The sequence below is a fragment of the Pipistrellus hanaki genome (genome assembly GCF_964339955.1).
Source record: "Pipistrellus hanaki genome assembly, chromosome: 2".
Classification (NCBI taxonomy): Eukaryota; Metazoa; Chordata; class Mammalia; order Chiroptera; family Vespertilionidae; genus Pipistrellus; species Pipistrellus hanaki.
Window position 1 is genome coordinate 40605773 of NC_140504.1, and position 18626 is coordinate 40624398.

Sequence of the window (18626 nt, forward strand, 5' to 3'; positions counted from 1 at the left end):
ATTATTGGAAATGACAGTGTGACCACAGAAAGTAACAGAGGAAGTATTGGAGAAACATCTTTAAATGAATGTAGCCTTAACCAAGTGGTGCCAAAAAGAAATTAGCTAAGGAATGAGAATATTTGAAAAATAATTTTAACATCTGAAAGGAAGGGAAAGAAATATGCTGCTGAAAAGAGAAAGGGAAGACACTGGGTAGAGGGGCTACATATAAACTGGTTGAATGGGGGGCAAAGGATGAGACATAGGTTGGGAATACAGATGGGATAGGGCTGTAAGGGGTTTAACGTGAGGTAATAGGGAACTATGATAACTTATTAAGCTGGAGAATAACATGATGAAAAAGAGTTTTGGGAAAATTATTCAACAGTTGTCAGAATGAGATGGAATGAAGGAAGAGTCTGACCAAGGGGGTACTATGGAAGCCAGGTTTAAATTTATAAGGTCCTAAGATATGGAAAGGAAAAGGTGGGACCAAAAGCTGTTGTGAAAATTTCCTGAGTAATCGAAGCTGAAAATGACTCTCATGTTGGTCTAGAGTCTGGAGATCTGGAAGGGGAATCCATCTTTCTGTTCTGTGGTAGTCACCAGAGGAACAAACCAAGAACATTTCAAGCCACATTTTGTGCTATGTGCCTTATTATGGGCATTATGGTTATTCCAGGATTTATGGAAGTGAGGCATAGACTGGGGACTCTGACAGCACTTCCCTGTAGCATATAATTTTGCCCTCTCTGATGACAGCAATTTGTGGCACATTTCCGTGTGGTAAACCTTCTCTTACTCCCTGAGCACACAAGTCCCCCAAGGGGAAGAACTTCATCTTACTCACCTTGGTATTCCTGGAGCAAGTGCAGTGCCTATTCAGAGGACATGCTGTGGAAGTACTGATGGATTTGAAAACCAAGAAGAGAGAGAGAACACCATGGCAGTGGGGGGTGGCTATGCTTGAGGCAGAGTAGCAACTGGCACTGCCTACATTTCCCATTGATGGAGCCCATTTTTTTCAGATGATAGAAGATCTTGACTTCTCCTTTTTTTCCTCTCTAGCTGAGCTATTTGCTTGCTTGTTAGCACTTCCAGGGCAAAGAGGAGGAAATGAAACTCAAATCCCTCTCATTTGGATTTTCAGCAGTTTTGATGAAGGTCTTGATTGGGTAGGAGTTTGGAGACCCTGAGTAATATGAGATTTTGATGTGGTTTGTGGATTCTAATACTATAGGCAACTGAGAGTTGACTGTATGTATACTCACTAAAAACAAGAAATATGAGTTCATATCCTCTTTTGGAGTCAAAGAGATGCCAGTCTCTTATCCCCTTATGCCCAAATTAGGAGGGGGTTGGTGAAATTAAATAGGGAAGATTTCATTTTAGAAGGTAGTTGGATGTGGCTAAACCTGACTTTTTGACCCCTGATGGAATGAGAGCATTCATGTTTCTGTAGTTAGAACTAAATTTCTCTGGTAATTGGGCAGGTCAGGCAGTTATGATTTCTTAAACACCTTCCATAATATTTACAACATCTGACAAGCATTAGGGACAGCAGCCCCATGTGCCTAGTTCTCTGCTCTATTATAGAGATAAGTGTTACAGCGGGCTCTTGTGATAGCTTGAAATTCACAAAACTACTGCAGCATTTAATTCCCCTTTGAAAAGAGTAAATTTTAAAATTTCACTAGTGCTGGGAGTTGACTTTGTTTTGGGGGCCATCTTCTGGAAATCAACACATTTTTATTACTTCAAGAGAAGCAATAAACTGAGAGACTTACTCCTCATCGTTGCCCTCTCAGGGCAAATAATTCGAAACATGCCCAGCAAAATGGCCAATAACTTTAAGAGGAGACCCTTCCCCGATCATTTGGGAAGTATCCAAGTCTGCCCTAATTTCAGTTGGAGATAAATAGAGAGGCGGAAACTTGAAAGGTCTCAACTTGACTTGTTAAAAAGTCAAGGAAATATTAAAGTGAGCCTTGAGGAGGATAGAGGGGGTTTGCAAAGTTTTTCAGATCTTAGCTATTTCTGGGTTCTCCAAGATCTTAGGTGGCCCAGCTTCATAAGAGTGTTTCCTGCATCAGAGGATTTCAAATGTAGCTGGATCATTGGGTTTTACGAGGGGTGGAGAAGTCTGGGGTTAATTGATAGGTCAGGAAGTTCGACTAGATTATTGGTTTTCAAAGTGTGGTCCCTAGACTTGCAGCATCAGCATTTCCTGAAAACTTGTCAGAAATGCAAATTCTTAAGGCATCCAGACCTACTGAATAAGAAATCCAGCAATCTGTGTTTTGAAAGCCCTCCAGGTTATTGGAATGTATACTCAAGTTTGGGAATCACTGGACTAGCAGAATCCCTTTCAACTTTGAGATCCTACTGGTACTATTACCTAACTCTGAGAGAAGGTTCTTAATTTCAAAGCTCAAATGATGCCGCCTAACTAGTGATAAAGCATGAGAGGCCATCTTAAAGTGCTACAAGCACAAGGCAAGTCTGTTTAAATTGAGACTATTTTATACACAAAAATCTTTATGTATAAACAAATATATTCCTATTTTTGAAAATTTAGAAATTATGGAAAAAATTTAAAAATCACCTCAAAGTAATTGCTGTTAACTTTTTGATATTTTTTTTTTCCAGTTTGTTTCTGTGCTTATATATTTTTAATAAAATTAAAATCAGTTATTTTCATTTAACATTATTCTGAAAGCATTTCTGATATCATTAAAGATTCATTATATAATTTCCAGTGGCTGAAAATTATTCAATTTGATGACTTTCACATAGCTTATCTAACTATATATCTAAATATTGGGCTTTAGGTAATTTCTAATTTTTCCCCCTAATATGAATAATATAGACATTGACATTTTAAAACACTGGCTTCTGTATTTCTGGAAACTTGTATTTTACTTAGAATAAATACCTAAAAATATATGAACAATTTTAAGGGTTAGAGTAAATGAACTGGGTCAATGTATATTAATATTTGCAAGGATCTTCTTGATACATGGTTCCTAATGCTTCCCAGTGCAGCTGTACCAGTTTCTACTCTAGCCTCACTGGTTGAATGTGCCTGACTCGTCACACCCTTGACAACAATGAATATTATTTTTAAAAGAAAAACAAATTAGGTAAATTTGTTTAATTTGGTAAATGAAACATGTCAGGGCTTTCTCACTATTTTAATTTGAAATTCTTTCTCCCCCTTTTTTCTTAATTTGTTATATTAAATATTGTTTTATGGGTTTATTAGCCCATGGCAATTCTTCTGTGAATTGTCTGTTCACAACTGCATCCCTAGTATTTTCTCCTGCTGGTTTCTAAGAGATGAGAATTAATCTGCTCATTGAGATAGCTGTTGCAAACATCATGTCCTTAACCTTTTAAAGATCTATATTGATTCTTGGCTTGTAGAGTTTTAAACTTGTTAATAGTCCAAAATGTCACATTTTCCTCTTGAAAAAGTCCCTGCTCACAGTGTGTTGACAGTCACCTATATTTCCCCCCTAGCTAGTAACATTTAATTCTTTAATAGAATTAGAGTTTTTCTGTTTTGTTTCTGGGGTATAGAGTTGAGAAATTGATGTATAATGCCATTTCCCAGTCAGGTAATTTTTTGGCTAGTATATGTTAAACAGTTCATTGCCTTTAAATTGGTTTATGATCTTCCATTTTTTTTTTCCTTCATTAGTTTTTATGTACTAGGGTTTCTTAGGGCCTCTTCTGTACAGTTGATTTATCTATACAATATTGTGCCAACTACTGTGGCTTTATAGCTGTTTTAATATCTTGTGGGAAGCCCTTTCTCATAGTTCTTTCATTAAATGCCTTCAATATTGCATTGGTTTTTTTTGTTTGTTTTTTTTCTAAGTTAAAAAACAATTGCAATAAGATTTTGTTTGGGATTTCTATTTAGAAACAGGTTTCTAAATTCAAATCTTTTAAAAATATTTGTTAAATCTTTAAGTCGTCATCTATTTTTATATCTCTCATATTATGTAATGCCTTATCTATAATAATAAAAGTATAATATGCTAATTAGATCAGATAGTTGAGCAGTAGAACCAGAGGCTGGGGCTATGAGGGCTGAGCCCCTTGCACAATTTTGTAAATCGGCCCTCTAATACTTAAATAAAACCATTATCGCATTTATATTTTTATGGCAATTATTATATATTTTTACATTTTTTATATTTTATTGATTTTTTTACAGAGAGGAAGAGAGAGGGATAGAGAGTTAGAAACATCGATGAGCAAGAATCATAGATCAGCTGCCTCTTGCACACCCCCTACTGGGGATGTGCCCTCAACCAAGGTACATGCCCTTGACCGGAATCGAACCTGGGACCTTTCAGTCCGCAGGCCAACACTCTATCCATTGAGCCAAACCGGTTTCGGCTATTTTTACATTTTAATAGCTATGATAATTGGTTTTCTCTTTTTGAAATTAGGTTTTCAAATATTTGACATGTTTAAAGAACTAGTTTTAGGTTTTCCTGTTTTTAAATTATTTAATTTCTACTTTATTTTTATTATTTTTCTTCCTTCTGCCTCTCCTATTTTGTTTTATTCTTATTCTTCTAATTTTGAAATTATTCACTATTCTTTTCCTCTTTTGAATGATAAGTGTATATGGGTCTCTGAACATACCTCCAAATATGGTTTAAGCTATATTCTATAAGTTTGAATGAGAGTCTTTTTAATTTTTATTATCCTTAGTCAATAATGGTGGTTTTAATCTCTTGAATGTACTGTTCTTTAGAAAAATTTAAAATCACTGAATAATTAAATTTTGTTTGCTTGTTTATTTGATCTATTACTATTAATTTCTAGTTTTATTGCTTTGCGGTTAAATAAAATAAACTTTATAATTTCTGCTTCTGATTTTATATAGATTCTTTGGCAAATTTGTTTGTGATCTATTTTAGTAAATATTCTGTGGATCCTTGAAATAAGTGGAGATATTTAATTTGTTTATAGGTTATCAAGTTATTTCATTCAAGTTTTATATCACTCATTTATTTATTTTTTAAAGGTAAAAACAAATATTTTAAAGCTTCTTAATATTGGTCTTTCTGTCAGTTTTTATCATAATAATCAGGCCACTCAGAGTATATTGATACTATTTCTCACATTATATATTTTGATTCCACTATTAGATACCTGAAGTTTTATGACCATTATATTATATCTCATACTTGACTATACTTTTTATCAAATAAAATTGGCCTTCTTTATTCTACTCTCTGTTTTTGGCACGTTGGCAAGTTAGTTTGCCTAAAATTAATATAATTAACAATGACATTTATTACTTTTAACTTCTCTGTGCCTGAAAAAGGAATGACAAATTATATATATATATATATATATATATATATATATATATATATATATATATATATAAAATTTTGTTTTAGGTATATCTCTTATAAGCATGACATTAAATTTTAATTTTTAATCTCCTTTTATTAGGGGACTTTAACACACTTATATTTTTTGTCATTATTGATGTATTGAGTCTTAATATTTTTCATCATACTTCAAAATTTTTTTTGTTTCCTTATTTGCTTTCTGTTTTTGCTACATTGATAAGGTTCATAAATTTTATATTCTCCCAGATTTGAAAAGTGTGTACCCTGTTTTTAGTTTCACTAAAGGATTATTTTGTTATTAAAATTTCTTCTGAGAAACTCTTTTAAATAGACAAGGTGAAAAGATACAATGAAAAATTTAACATATCTTTTTTATTCCTTCAACAACATCTCCTAAATGCTTTCAGTGTTGTTTAAGAGAACTTTAGGTTTGGGATTCCATTATGTATCTTCTCCTATAAAGAATGATCCATTTGCATTTATTTATATAACTGTATTTAACAGTTTTTTAAAACTTCATTTTAATTTAACTGGCTTCAGTTTTTATCAAAAGTTCTTTTTTTGCTGTGATGTCCCAGTAGAAATCTCATGAAAACTTTTTTTTTTCTTGTGGAAGACCACTTGATGTTCTGAAGGGCTCAAAACAGCAGGTTATTGAGGCATCTGAATACTTACCAGAGTGAGAAAACTTAGAAATATGACTTTTGTCTTTTGAGATTTGTCTCATGATAGTATAGAGAATATTACTGACGTAAAATATCTCATGAAGACCCTGGGTCTCTTTACCACAGAGCTTCTAGCTGAGTTTCAGCAGAGAAGAAACTAGGAAGAAAACTGCCGGGCTCCTATAGCATTGCTAAGGGGAGAGCTAACATAGTATAAAGGGAATGAGGATGTCCCTTTGTTTTTGTTTGTTCAGTTGTTCAGTCCTTTGTTCAGTGTTCAACAAAGATTATTGCACAACTATTAGAAAATCAGGCACAGTGTTAGGTGCTGGGTGAACACCATAAATAAAATAGGTAACTCATGTGGTTACTCTTTCAGTGGAGTTCTCAGATAGGTCCTCGGGGCTGCGGCGAACTCATGATGAGTGTGTACATGCATTGTGGGAATCCCTCGCCCACCCCAGGAGCTCCCGGGGGTGACTGGTTGGAAGTTAGAGGTTAAGTGTGCAGATTTGACTTCAACATAAAGAAGCACTTTCTAACAATTAGACTTGTTCATCAGCAGAACAGTCTTTCTTCTGGTGTGGTCAATTCCCTGCCACTGGAATGACTCAAGTTGAGGATCTCAAGGATAGTATAAACAAAGTCTCAGAAGAATTGTGAGCTTTCATTCAATTTTGGAACTGATGCCTCACAAGTGCCTGGAACATAGCAGGTATTCAATTAAAGCTTGGCCGGTAAATGAATGGATAGATGAATGAAGTGAAAGAGAGGATGATTTCTCAAAGCCTGTGCAACTCTGAGATTCAGTGATTTCACCTTAGGTCAGGGCTCCAAAAGGACCCAAAATAAAGCTTTTCATACTCACCTCAAAGACTGGGAAAACTTACCATGCAAGGTGGCTGCATCCAGGGCTCTCCATCCACTTGCATCGGCAGCAACTTGTTTGTCCTGGAACCCCAGAGAACCAAGATAACACAGTGAGCTTATTAGAGTCAGAGAACCAGGGCAACTGAAGTGGGAAGACCTTATCTGCCCACATAGGAGTGGTTCTCTAAGACTGTCTTGGGAGGTTATTTTAAAAAAAAAATTCCCAGGCCCACGTCAAGGATACTGACTTGCCACGTCCAGAACACTGCATTTTGATAAGTACTATGGGTGATTTTGTTGTTTTGGTCTTCAGACCCTACTTTGAGGATCACTACCCTGGGGGAGCAGTGAAGTCCACAGAAGCCTGGGAAACAGTGGCTAACAAGTAGAGCAGCATAACTGCTAATCAGACCCTCAAACTATCAGCCAGAGGGCCTGCAGTTGGTGCTAAAAACTTCACTGAAATGGGAAAGGATACGAAATGGGAAAAGACCTGGTTTCTATGTTGAATGAGAAGTTGCATTGTGTCAATGACATAATGTCTCCAACTTGTACAAGGTACAGCTCAGATATGAGTGTGTCTTGCCTTGCCTCTGATCCTAACCATCCCCTCTTTTATCTGTTGCACAACACTACACTCAGCAGTTGCACGAATTGTGGACCAGGATTAGCAGGGAAATGGGGTCATTGGGAATATTGTTCCCATTGGTAGCGAGGAGAGAAAAGGAGACAATGTTGTTGTTGCTTTTGTTTGGGACAAAGCTTCTCTGGCAAGTATATTGTCAAAAGAAGAGAGATGAGGTCTTTGATCTTTCTTCTGTTGAAGAGTTGAGAATTCATACTACCTCACCTTTGGGAGAAAAGGCAGGTCCTTCCAGAGGTCTCTGGTCTGGGTGAGTAGGGAACAGTTGCTACCCACTGGACAGGAAGCCCTCACCTGACAACTGCCCCATTTTTGAAACTATAAAATGTGGGAGGCAAGTTGTGTGTGATGTGGATGATTCTCTGACCCTGGGGATATTTAAAACAACAACAATAATAATAACAAACCTAATAGTCAAACAAATAATAAGAGGAGAGAGTGAATTTTTGTTTTGAGGACTGAGGAGAGAACCTGGAAAATGCCCAGGAGGATAGAGCTACTGGCTCACCCACTCTGTTTTTATCTGGAAATAGTCTACTGAATATAAAGAGAAATCTCTCCTTCTTTTACATAGATTTAAAAAAAAATTCTTTCATGATTAAGATGTTACATTCTTTATGGTCTACATAAGCTATAGCTTAGATGTGCTGATTTTACCTACCCAATATTACAGTCATGGTGACTGGACAGGGAAGAGATTTATCTGAAAAGCAGACGACCCAGCCCAGCAACTTTCCAGAGAGAAAGAGGAGCAAAGCTTTGGGGAAATACCAGAAAAAACAGAGAAGACACAGGGACAGAATGATGAAAAGGGGTTCGTGGGATAGACCCTTCAGCTAAGAGACACCAAGGAACAATTTCAGGGGACCATTCGGAGGATGCAGGGAGTGTCAAGAGCAGGGTTTCCATAAATGTGCTCTGAGGACACTTGCCCAAGAGGTTCTTGGGAGAAAAGGATTCTGTAGTCAAATTCCTTTGGGAAACCTGCATGCTGTGGTCCCCTCTAGGAGATCCCCAAGGCACACTAATAGATTTTATCTGCAGAGATTGAATGGGGAAAAAAAGGAACAAAGATTGCTGAAATAATCATGTGGAGAAGAAGCTGATTAGTTGCATTGATTAAACAGAAGCAGTCCAAATCACAGGATCCCTTCCTTTAGACTCCTTCTTTTCTAGGCACCTGCAGTGGCTGACCTGATGGTCCATACCCTAAAGAACCATTACCCTCTTAGTCAATTACAATGGGTTTCCTGATGTTGATGGTTTAGCTCTACAAAGCATATAGAAAACAGTGTTTCTAAGCCCACTGTCCAAGAAAGAGCAGAGCAGAAAGCCTGCTTTCTGTCAGAGTGTGCCCTCTGGCATACAACTAACAATTTAATTTGTAAATATAAAAAGGCAAGGAGTCTTATACTCCTGCTTAGAGAATTTCTCCAATTCATTCTAAGACAACAGCAAAGTGGTTGTGTTGGACCCTCTAGTTTATGTCCTCAGTGACTGCATTATATCCACTTTGGAAAATGGTCTCCAAAGAAAGACAGTCTTTATAAATGTTATCAAGTTCTGCCCCCATGCTTCCTGCACTTAAATCTAGGAACAAATCAGGAGACTTGGAGGATGCTAGGTAATGTGGAAGCATACCTGATGGTGACAGAGGAGCACTGGGCCAGCCTCCTGCCCGCACTCTTCAGGCCAGTGTAGATCTGCCCCATTTCCATGGCTCCCTCTAGTCCCACCACTTCAAGAAGCTGGTCACTGAGGTCTGCAGAGTGAGACAAGCAAAAGTAGTACATATACATCTCTGTGTTCCTTGGGTGGGTTTTGGCCAGAAGGTCTAGGCCCTAGATGGCCAATCCATATGTCAATATCTCTTCATCTCCCACCAAACAGCATTTTCATAATTATTCTGAAAAAGGAATTTCTTCAAAGGTCATTAAGTGTACCTTTTCATGAACAGAAACCCAGTTCAAGTGAAAAAAAGGTGTTGATTCAGAACATTACTATGCACCCAATGAATAGGGTGGCATAGCAAGAAGCCTCTTCAAATGTGGAGTAACATTAAAGATGAACCAAGCTATTTCTGAAATTACTTTCAACCTAAAAAGACATTGGATTGGGATTAATATAGGAAGCAATGTTGATGAATACCATTATTCATAGCTGGGTCAAGTTTCTCTTCTCTGAATGTCTGAATAACGTCTTGGCCCTACTGATGATGACTGATGGCTAATTAACCTCAATTTTGGCCTATGGTAAGCCATGGTGAACCAACCTCCTTGGACCTCCTTGAAGAAATCAGTGACCTCTTTCAGGACACCAGGTGCCTAATCTGAGCCAAGGAAAAGAATATTTTACCTACACCAGATTATTCTGGGTCCACAGTAGAAAAAGAGGAACAGAAAATATTAGTCTCAGGCTCAGAGTCGCAGAGTGTCGAGGACCTCCCACAGTGGCAGTAACTTCTGATTTGACACCTGGAAGAGATCCTTTTTTCAAGTTCCTGAGGCTTCGATTGTGCCTGCCCAATTTATTGTGAAAGCAATGGAAGACTTAAGATTTGATGTTGGGCCCAAGTCTCCCTTTTACAACACAACTTTTATTTATTTAAAACAGAAACAAAATAAAAAGGCAGACTCTTTAAAAGCTTCCATTCTTTTGCCTACTACAGCAAAGGCACTTTTTTTCATAGGTCGTAGCTAATCACTAACATCCTGTTAATAGCCACAAACTAAAAATGGTGTCTATGTTATTTTTTTTGTTTTGTTTACATAACAGATGGCTTCTGTCTTCTAAGGAACCTCATGATATATTGCAATAATGTTTATTAACATTGGCAAGCAGATATTTGGGTTTGTTCTTACTTTTTTTTGTTTTGTTTAAAAGACTATTGTTTAAAAAACATTCTCTTGATGGATGTATTTGTAGTGAAGACAGTTAAACAAACCATTGCGCTGACCACAAATGTGTCAACATGGCTAATGTCTAACCTATTGGTAATCACTGGTGAACATCAACTGCCAACAGACACACAAATTGCTTTATTCTTTCTGTAACAGGTATATGGCTGTAGCTTCCCCCCTCTATGACCATTGGCACTCCCATTCTCATTCTCTCTGAAAACATACTATCTCTTTAAAGTCTCCATCTAATTTGGACTTGGAACAAGAAGCCATGAAGGGCAATGTTTGCTTAGGCAAACGCTCCAGGCTCTCTTAAGGAGTTTACTTCCAATAAACAACACATGTCTAAACCTCTAGTCACTTAATTAGTTTCCTTCTTACCAAAGAGCATTAAATAACCATTGGTAATTTTAGCTTACTGTGTCATTTTAACAGTGTCAGTGAAGTCAACATGGGTTATGAGAGAGAGAGAGAGAGAGAGAGAGAGAGAGAGAGAGAGAGAGAGAGAGAGAGAGGAGGAAGAAGAAGAGGAGGAGAAGGAAAAGGAGGGAGGAGAGAAGTATATATAGGGTGAAGAAGGTGGAAGAGTTCTATTAGGGTAGAAGAAAGGAAGAGAAGCAGACCTTTTTAAAAGTTTCTCTAGTGGCAGAGGGACAGATGTCTTATAAAATGTTGCTCTTTGTACCAGGCTTTGGTAGCTGACAGAGCTGTGGCATAGTTCAATGTTTTCCCCTCCTTGAAACATTCCCTGGTAACAAGATGTTCTAAGAAGCAGAGGACTTAATGGACTCAAGTGTTTCAGTTTTTACAATGTCTTGGTCTTTTAACAAATTTTCTGGTTGAGTGGCTTTAGCTCTAACGTTGTTATCACTTCCCACACATTACCTTACAGTTATCACTTCCCACACATTACCTTGCTTCTTGGCTCTGGAAGAGAAGTAATGAAGGCTGATCTCATCAGCATGGTGGGTGTGTGGGGGGCAGGGGCTTGCACAAATGTGGAACTGAGGAGATAAATGTAGGAGCTAGGCTCTCACATACACTTTTTGCCATTCTGCCTTTGACTTTGTATTCTGAATCTTCCCTGGCATAAAGGGGCTAGGATGACTCCTGTCTACCACTGAAGAAAGACTGACTGCTCTTCTATCTCTTTACCATTTCTTAACTGATTTTTCTTTCAACTTCCTAAAATGGCTATCAGGAAGCTCTGAGGTAAAGAAACCTATTTATCTCTGTTTCCCAAAACATATGGGACCACGAGGCTATTCTTTTGTGTGATACTTAGGAAGTTTTCTTAGGGACACACTTTGGAAATACTGGCATCACTGGATTCCCTTTACTGTTTTCTAGCACAGAGATACTTACACACAAATTAAATTAGCTTTAAAATGAAAAAGAATCGAATGCAAATCAATGTCCAGGCACACAAAACAATTAAATGTTTAGAACTTAGAACCCAGAATCAGGACATCTGGTATACCAGATGTCTGTTTTACCGTAGGTACCTATGATTCAGAGTGTGTTTTTGGAAGTCATTTCATCTCCATAATGTCTTTACACTTATCAATCATAAGTATTTAAGTTAATTCCTGTTTTACTTACTCATTTATTCTTTCAACAGCTACTGAGTAGCAACCAAGTGCCAGGAACTCTGTTCAGAAGTGGGGTACAAAATATTTTAGTTTGGGAGGTTTTGTTTTTTTTTGCCACAAGGGAGAAAAGTGTTAGGTATAGAAAATGCTACTGTACTTGAACTATAGGAATAAGGAAGCTGAGTAACTGATTCTTACTGGTCAAGGTTGGAAGGGAGGTGCCAGTGGGGAAGATCTTGAAGGATGACTGCCGAGGCAATTTGCTGGATTAAGAAAGAGGAAGAATATTCCAGGGACAAGGATTATCATCTATAGTATTGGATAGTCACAGGATGAAGAGAAAAATTCATTTAGCAATAAACCCACTTGGCAATTTTACTAGAGAATATAAAAAACTAGAGGCCCAGTGCACAGATTTGTGCAGGGGCAGGGGCATAGGGTCACGCAGCCTGGCATGCGCCCTCTCGCAATCCAGGACCCCTTGGGGGATGTAGCAGTGCGCCAAGCCACAAGGAGGCCAGGAGGAGCCCAAGCTGGGGCCGGGCGCAGCTCATGCTCATCTCAGCACTGCTGTGGAATTGGGAGAGGCTCCCCCTGCTTGCCAGCCATGAGTCTGGCTTCTGGCTGAGCTGTGCTCCTCCTGTGGGAGCTCACTGATCACTGGGGATGGGGGGGATGGGGGTGGGGGGAGAGCTCCTGTGTTGAGCATCTGCCCCCTGGTGATCAGTGTGCATTACAGTGACTGGTTGACTGGTTGTTCTGGTCATTCAGTCATAACGGTTGCTTAGGCTTTTATATACATAAATATTTCTACCCAAGGAGAAGTACTATTCAGGGAGGAAAGAAAAGGGAGAGAGATATAGAAACATTAATGATGAGAATCATTGATCAGCTGCCTCCTACACACCTCCTAGGGACTGAACCCGCAACCCACACATGGAATTGAACCTCTCTGCCTCCAGATTCACAGGTCAATGATCACTGAGCCACACTGACCAGGAAAGATATATATATATATTTTTTTTACAAAACTATATAAAGAGGGTCTGTGGGCTGGGCTCAAGTTTGCAGTGACCATAGAGTGAGGCCACTCAGCACTGTTCTTGGTTACAAAGCCTTATGTAGTGCTTGAGTGCAATGAACACTTAATATGTACTCTCCGAAAAAGAATAAAAGGTAAACAGGGAAATGAAAAGGGGGAAAATGTGGAAGCAAAGGAGGGTCAGTCAGGACAATAGCATTTCTGATTTGGCCCACTTGATTCAGTCTCTAGTACACAACTTTATAGATGCAAATCTGCTTGTGTCGTGCCCACACCCATAACCACAAGTGCTGCGAAGAGAAGATGAAATATGCAGTCTTTCACACCTGTGATAAGTGGAAGCTGGCAGAAAACTTGTTGGGAAGAAACTTTCATACAGCTGATTCATTCATTTTGCTCTTGACACCGATCACAAGAAATCATTGCCAGAATCTAAGTTCGTACAAATGTGAACACTGTAGCATCAATTGTAATACAGGCATACCTTGTGTTATTGTGCTTTGCTTTCTTGCCATTTTTACAAATTGAAGGCAAGACCCTCCACCAACAGAAAGATCTCACTTGCTTTATTGCAATACTTGCTTTACTCTGGCTGCCTGGAACTTAACCCACAGTATCTCTGAGGTATGTCTGTAGTGAAATCTTCTCTTTCTTATTCCTAACTCTATGAAAATAGTTAAATCAATTATATGGTACCCATATGATAGAATTTTATGCTGCCATTAAAATATTTACTAAGTTTCAAAACCATTAAACACGTATATGTTATAATGGTAAGTGTGAAGGAGGAATATAAACTTACTTATAGAGCCTGATTTCAACTATGTAAGAATATACATAGAAGCAAAGAACAAATTACCCTAAAATTCTAACAGTGGTGAGTTCTGGGTAATTAGATTAAAGGGGATTGTTATTTTCTGCTTTATGCTTTTCTAGGTGTTTCATATTTTCTGTAAGTATGATCAATGTTTCAATTTAAAAGTCCTTAAAAGAAAACCTATCAACCACTCTTCATACAAGTAAAGATGATATAAATTTCTGGCTTGATGCCCAAGACCCATTCCCATCTGGCAAGAAGCTGCCTGTGCAGTTTATTTCCTGACATTGGAGGGCTAGGTACCAGCTCCAGACATACACAACAGCATGGAATTCCCCAGGTAAACCCTTCTGTCTCCCTCCTTTGTGCCACTACATATGCTGTTCCCCTGCTTGAAATGCCCTCTTCCACTTTTTACTGTCTATCAAAACTCAGTTCCAGTGCCATCAACTTCCAGAAACCTCCCTGGACTTCCATGCCTGCAGTTTGATTTAGATACTCCTCCTTAAACTTCCCCAGGTAGATATGGTCAAAGAGAGAACAAGGGGCTGAATGTATTGTTGCAGGAATTACTGGGCCTGGTTTGAATAGGGAAAGAGGTGAAGGGCTGGGTGGAAAGGGAGAAGGCCAGTAAGACACTTGATGAGTTCAGGGACCAGGTATTCTGAGACAGTAGTAGAAAGAGGGTTGGAAAGAGGTGTTGTGAGCAAAGCAGCTCCAGTGCACGACAAGTTCTGCCTGTGGCCCCAATAGTGGGCAACAAAAGTAGAGGGTGGTGATGAGGATTGGAGTCAAGGAGAAGTGAGGCAAGTTTGGTGGTTCCTAAACTTTGCTGCCTGTTAGAGTTACAGCAGGTCCTCAAACAATGTTGTTTTGGTCAACCTCACTTCATTGTAATGTTGATGAAATGCCACAGGAACGTAACTCTTATTTATATCAATTCACCTATGGTAAAAGTGGTTTCATTGTATGTCATTTTGCTTAAAGTGGCAGAACCTATCGAATATGTTAAGTGAAGACTTACTGTACCTGGCGAGCTTTTACAAATAATGATGCCTAGGTTGCATCAGTTAAATCAGAATGAGCCAGCTATCACTCTTTGTTTTTTAAGATTACAGAATGGAGCACTGTTTGGGAACCACTGGGCTAGGTTTTTGGATGGGTCATTCCCAGAGGCCAGTGGTTTCCACAATGTGGTCTCAGAGCAGCAGCAGCAGCATCACCTGGGAACTTGTTAGAAACAAACCCCCAGACCCCACCCAGACCCGTTGAGTCAGAAACTCTTGGTTGTGCCCAATACTCTGTGTTCTAACAAGCCCTTTAGAATCTTTAGAAGATTCTCAGGCACACTCAAGTTTGATAATTTGAGCCCTAAGCAATAAAACTGCCCCAACACATGCAGGAGTTGGAGTGAAAAAGAATATCAACAAGTTACTTCCTATTGTTTTCATCTAGAGCTTCTTTACTTGAAAATTCAGAATTAGGAATAACGATATTGATATCAAAGTGTGATTATGAGATTAAATGTCAGACTTGTATACAAAAGAGTGGACATTAAAAATATATTAGTTTCACTTTCCTTTCCTGCCACATTCATCCTGCCAACTGTCAACAACAACTAATTGCCTATCTCCTGTCTTAGAATTGTATACAAGAGTCCCTCAAAAAATATATTTGGGCTTAAACATACAAAAACAGGAAATCTTCCATGTTCCTCATACTTTCTTACATCCATGGAAAGGCTGCAAATCCAGGTGAGCTTTAGATTAAATGGGCATCCTGCTCAGTCTGGTTTTTTTCCTCCTTTAATCTCTTTCCAGATTCTGTTCATTTGTCTACTTCTTTGATCTCAGCAGCCCCATTTTGCTTTTATTTTTTTTTAGTTCTTCCCACTGTCAGGAGGAGGGGTTGGAGCTCAAAACTGACAGGTAAAGCTGGTAGAGCTCTCATATATAAGGGGCACCTCTGACCTGTGTGTTCCCCTCTTAAGACCCTTAGGTGGCTCCGGAAGTCCAATAAGGGACAATGTCTTAGTTTCTTAGCTAAGAGTTAAAGATCATTAGCTATCTAACCCTGTGCCATGCACAGCTATCCCTCTGTCTGGAGAATTCCCCTTTTCTCTCCTAGGATACACCAGGCAATACGCTTCTTCCTTTTCCTGTGCTCAGATTGTGGGTCTCACCCATGACAATTATTTCTGGTCATCTCATTCTCCCAAATCCACTGAGAGCTGCAGGCAGGGCTGCTCTCTTACTTTACTTCTTTGCATCCATAGCAAGTAGCTCAGCCCTTGGCATATAAAAGACACCCAATATATTTTTGTTGAATAAATCAAATAAGTTTAGTGCCAAAGAGCTTGACAGATTTGGCTGAAAGAGGAAAAAGGTAATGGTTAATAGTCAATGATGATGATGATGATGATGATGATGATGATGATAACTAATCGCCTTGACTGAACTGGGTAATAGGCTTTCCATGAATTAGCTCATTTAATCTGCATATAACATGATGATTACCCAGTCTGGTTTTTGCCTCCTTTAATGCATGATGCATATGATCATTCTTATCTTGGCTGCTGGATCACGTTAATGAAAGTTTAGTCATTTAAGATGCAAAGGAAACAGAAGATATATGGGTGTCATGATCTGGGCTCCTCACTTGTGGTGACTTCAGGAAATATGGGAGATTCTTAACCTAACAGGATGCCTTGCTATCCTCAATCTCACTTCCACCCGTTTCCCCCATCTTTGCACTCCAGGATTTAGGTCTAAGGCATGCAATGGACCACCCAGGAAATCTAGCAACCCTCCGTGGAGATATTAAAACCCTGACTATGTGAACCATCCCACCATAGTGTTGAGGAAGCCTACCATCTACCCTCGGGTAGTTGTGTCATATATTAAAACCTGTGGGCACTGTCCCTTTACCTGGGTTACAGCAGCACAGGTGAACTGAGATGCAAGGTGTCATTTCTTTAGGCTGGAATCATATCAACTCAGTGGATAACACTAATTAGCTAATGCTGATCTGGAGCTCTTACTTGTAGAGGTATGTGCCTGATTAATTAGAAATGCAAAATAAAATTTATCACTACTGGATAAGTGCCTCTGATAGACAAGTATAGAATCATGTGGGTAAAGGAAAATGCTGAGAAACTGCACATTTTCTCAGTTTGGGGCTAACAGCTTAATGATTGTGTCCATATTGGGTAGATTGCTTTCTCTTAGTCTATTCATAGGCCTGCCATAACAAAATCCCACAGTCTGGGTGGCTTAAAAAACACAAATTTATATTCTCTCAGTTCTGCAGGCTGGAAGGCCAAGAACAAGGTGCAGGCAGGATTACATTTCTCTGAGGCCTCTCTCCTTGGTTTGCAGTGGCCACACCTTGCTGCCTCTTCATATGGCCTTTTCTCTGTGAACGTAAATTTGCAAATTCCTGGTGTGTCCATGTGTCCAAATTTCCTCTTCTTATTTTTTGTTTTGTTCAATCCCTGTTTCACCCAGCCCTCCACTACCTTCTCTTCTGACAGCTGTCAGTCTGTTCTCTGTATCTGACTCTGTTTCTATTTTGTTTGTTTGCTTATTTTGTTCATTAGATTCCACATATACATGAAATCATATGGTATTTGTCTTTCTCTGACTGGCTTAGTTCACTTAGTTTAGTATTCTTTGGGTCTATCCATGTTGTTGCAAAAGGTAAGATTTCTTTCTTTCTTTTCCTTTTTTTTTTTTAACAGCCAAGTAGTATTCCAGTGTGTTACCACAGCTTTTGTATCCGCTCATCTACTGATGGGCACTTAGGTGCTTCCAAATCGTGGCTATTGTAAACAACGCTGTTCTGAACATAGGAGTGCATATATTCTTTCTAATCAGTGTTTCTAATTGGGGTTCTTCAGCTATATCCTGAGAAGTGGAATTGCTGGGTCATAAGGCAGCCTCATTTTTAATTTTTGAGGAAACTCCATACTGTTTCCCACAGTAGCTACACCAGCTGCACTCCTACCAACAGTATACAAAGGTTTCCTTTTCTCCACATCCTTGCCAGCACCTATTGATTTATTGATGATAGCCATTGTGACAGGTGTGAGATGATATCTTCTTGTGGTTTTAATTTGCATCTTTCTGATGATCAGAGAGATGTTTGTGAGGAAAAAAATATATACTACAAGAATAAATAATAATACAAGAATAAACTGTTTTGTGTACTCACAATTGTAAACCTACTTTTGCCTACCCCTGTATACATTTTTGGGGGGAACAAAATTTCCCCCATGATGGGGACAATAATAAAACTTACTTTGTGGATTATTTTGAGGGCAAAAAGAGTTACAGAATACGGGGGTGTTTTGTAAATAGCAATAGTAACGGCCTTATAACTGCTCCTTAGAAGCTGACACGCACTGGGGTTGTGTGGGACTTTCTTACTCTCCTCAGAAAGGAAGGATGCAAGCCCAGCTCTGCCTTGTGGTGGGGCCAGGTTCAGTCCCCACAGTCTAGACAGGTGAGTGTAGCTGGCAGGCCTCTTTCAGACTTGGCCTGCCAAGATTGCGGCAGGCTTCACCTCAGCCTCATCCCCTGACTCCTAATTTCCATGGAGATGGGTCACGTGCCCTTGGCAGGCAGCTCAGCACCCAAAGCCCAACAAAGCCATGCACTGATCAGCCCGTCTAAGCTTCCCACTGGGTCTGGATTGTATAGATGAAAGGCTGCTCCCAGCTAAAGAGCTTCA

At 39.0% G+C, this 18626-nt stretch overlaps 2 protein-coding genes across 8 annotated transcripts in view; both read right to left on the bottom strand.

Annotated features, from left to right (window-relative positions):
- The window catches only part of LOC311616480 (uncharacterized protein), a 360599-nt gene that overhangs the window by 31312 nt on the left and 310661 nt on the right, over window positions 1–18626 (bottom strand). The gene's annotated exons all lie outside the window — the stretch shown is intronic.
- DGKG (diacylglycerol kinase gamma) overlaps window positions 1–18626 on the bottom strand; it is a 197368-nt gene that overhangs the window by 15837 nt on the left and 162905 nt on the right. For all 7 annotated transcript variants that reach the window (XM_084871804.1, XM_084871805.1, XM_084871807.1 and 4 more), the window contains 2 exons: window positions 9186–9306; window positions 6922–6982 (listed from right to left, as the gene is read on the bottom strand). In XM_084871804.1, coding sequence (XP_084727930.1) covers window positions 6922–6982; window positions 9186–9306 — 182 coding nt within the window. The remainder of the gene's footprint in view (window positions 1–6921; window positions 6983–9185; window positions 9307–18626) is intronic.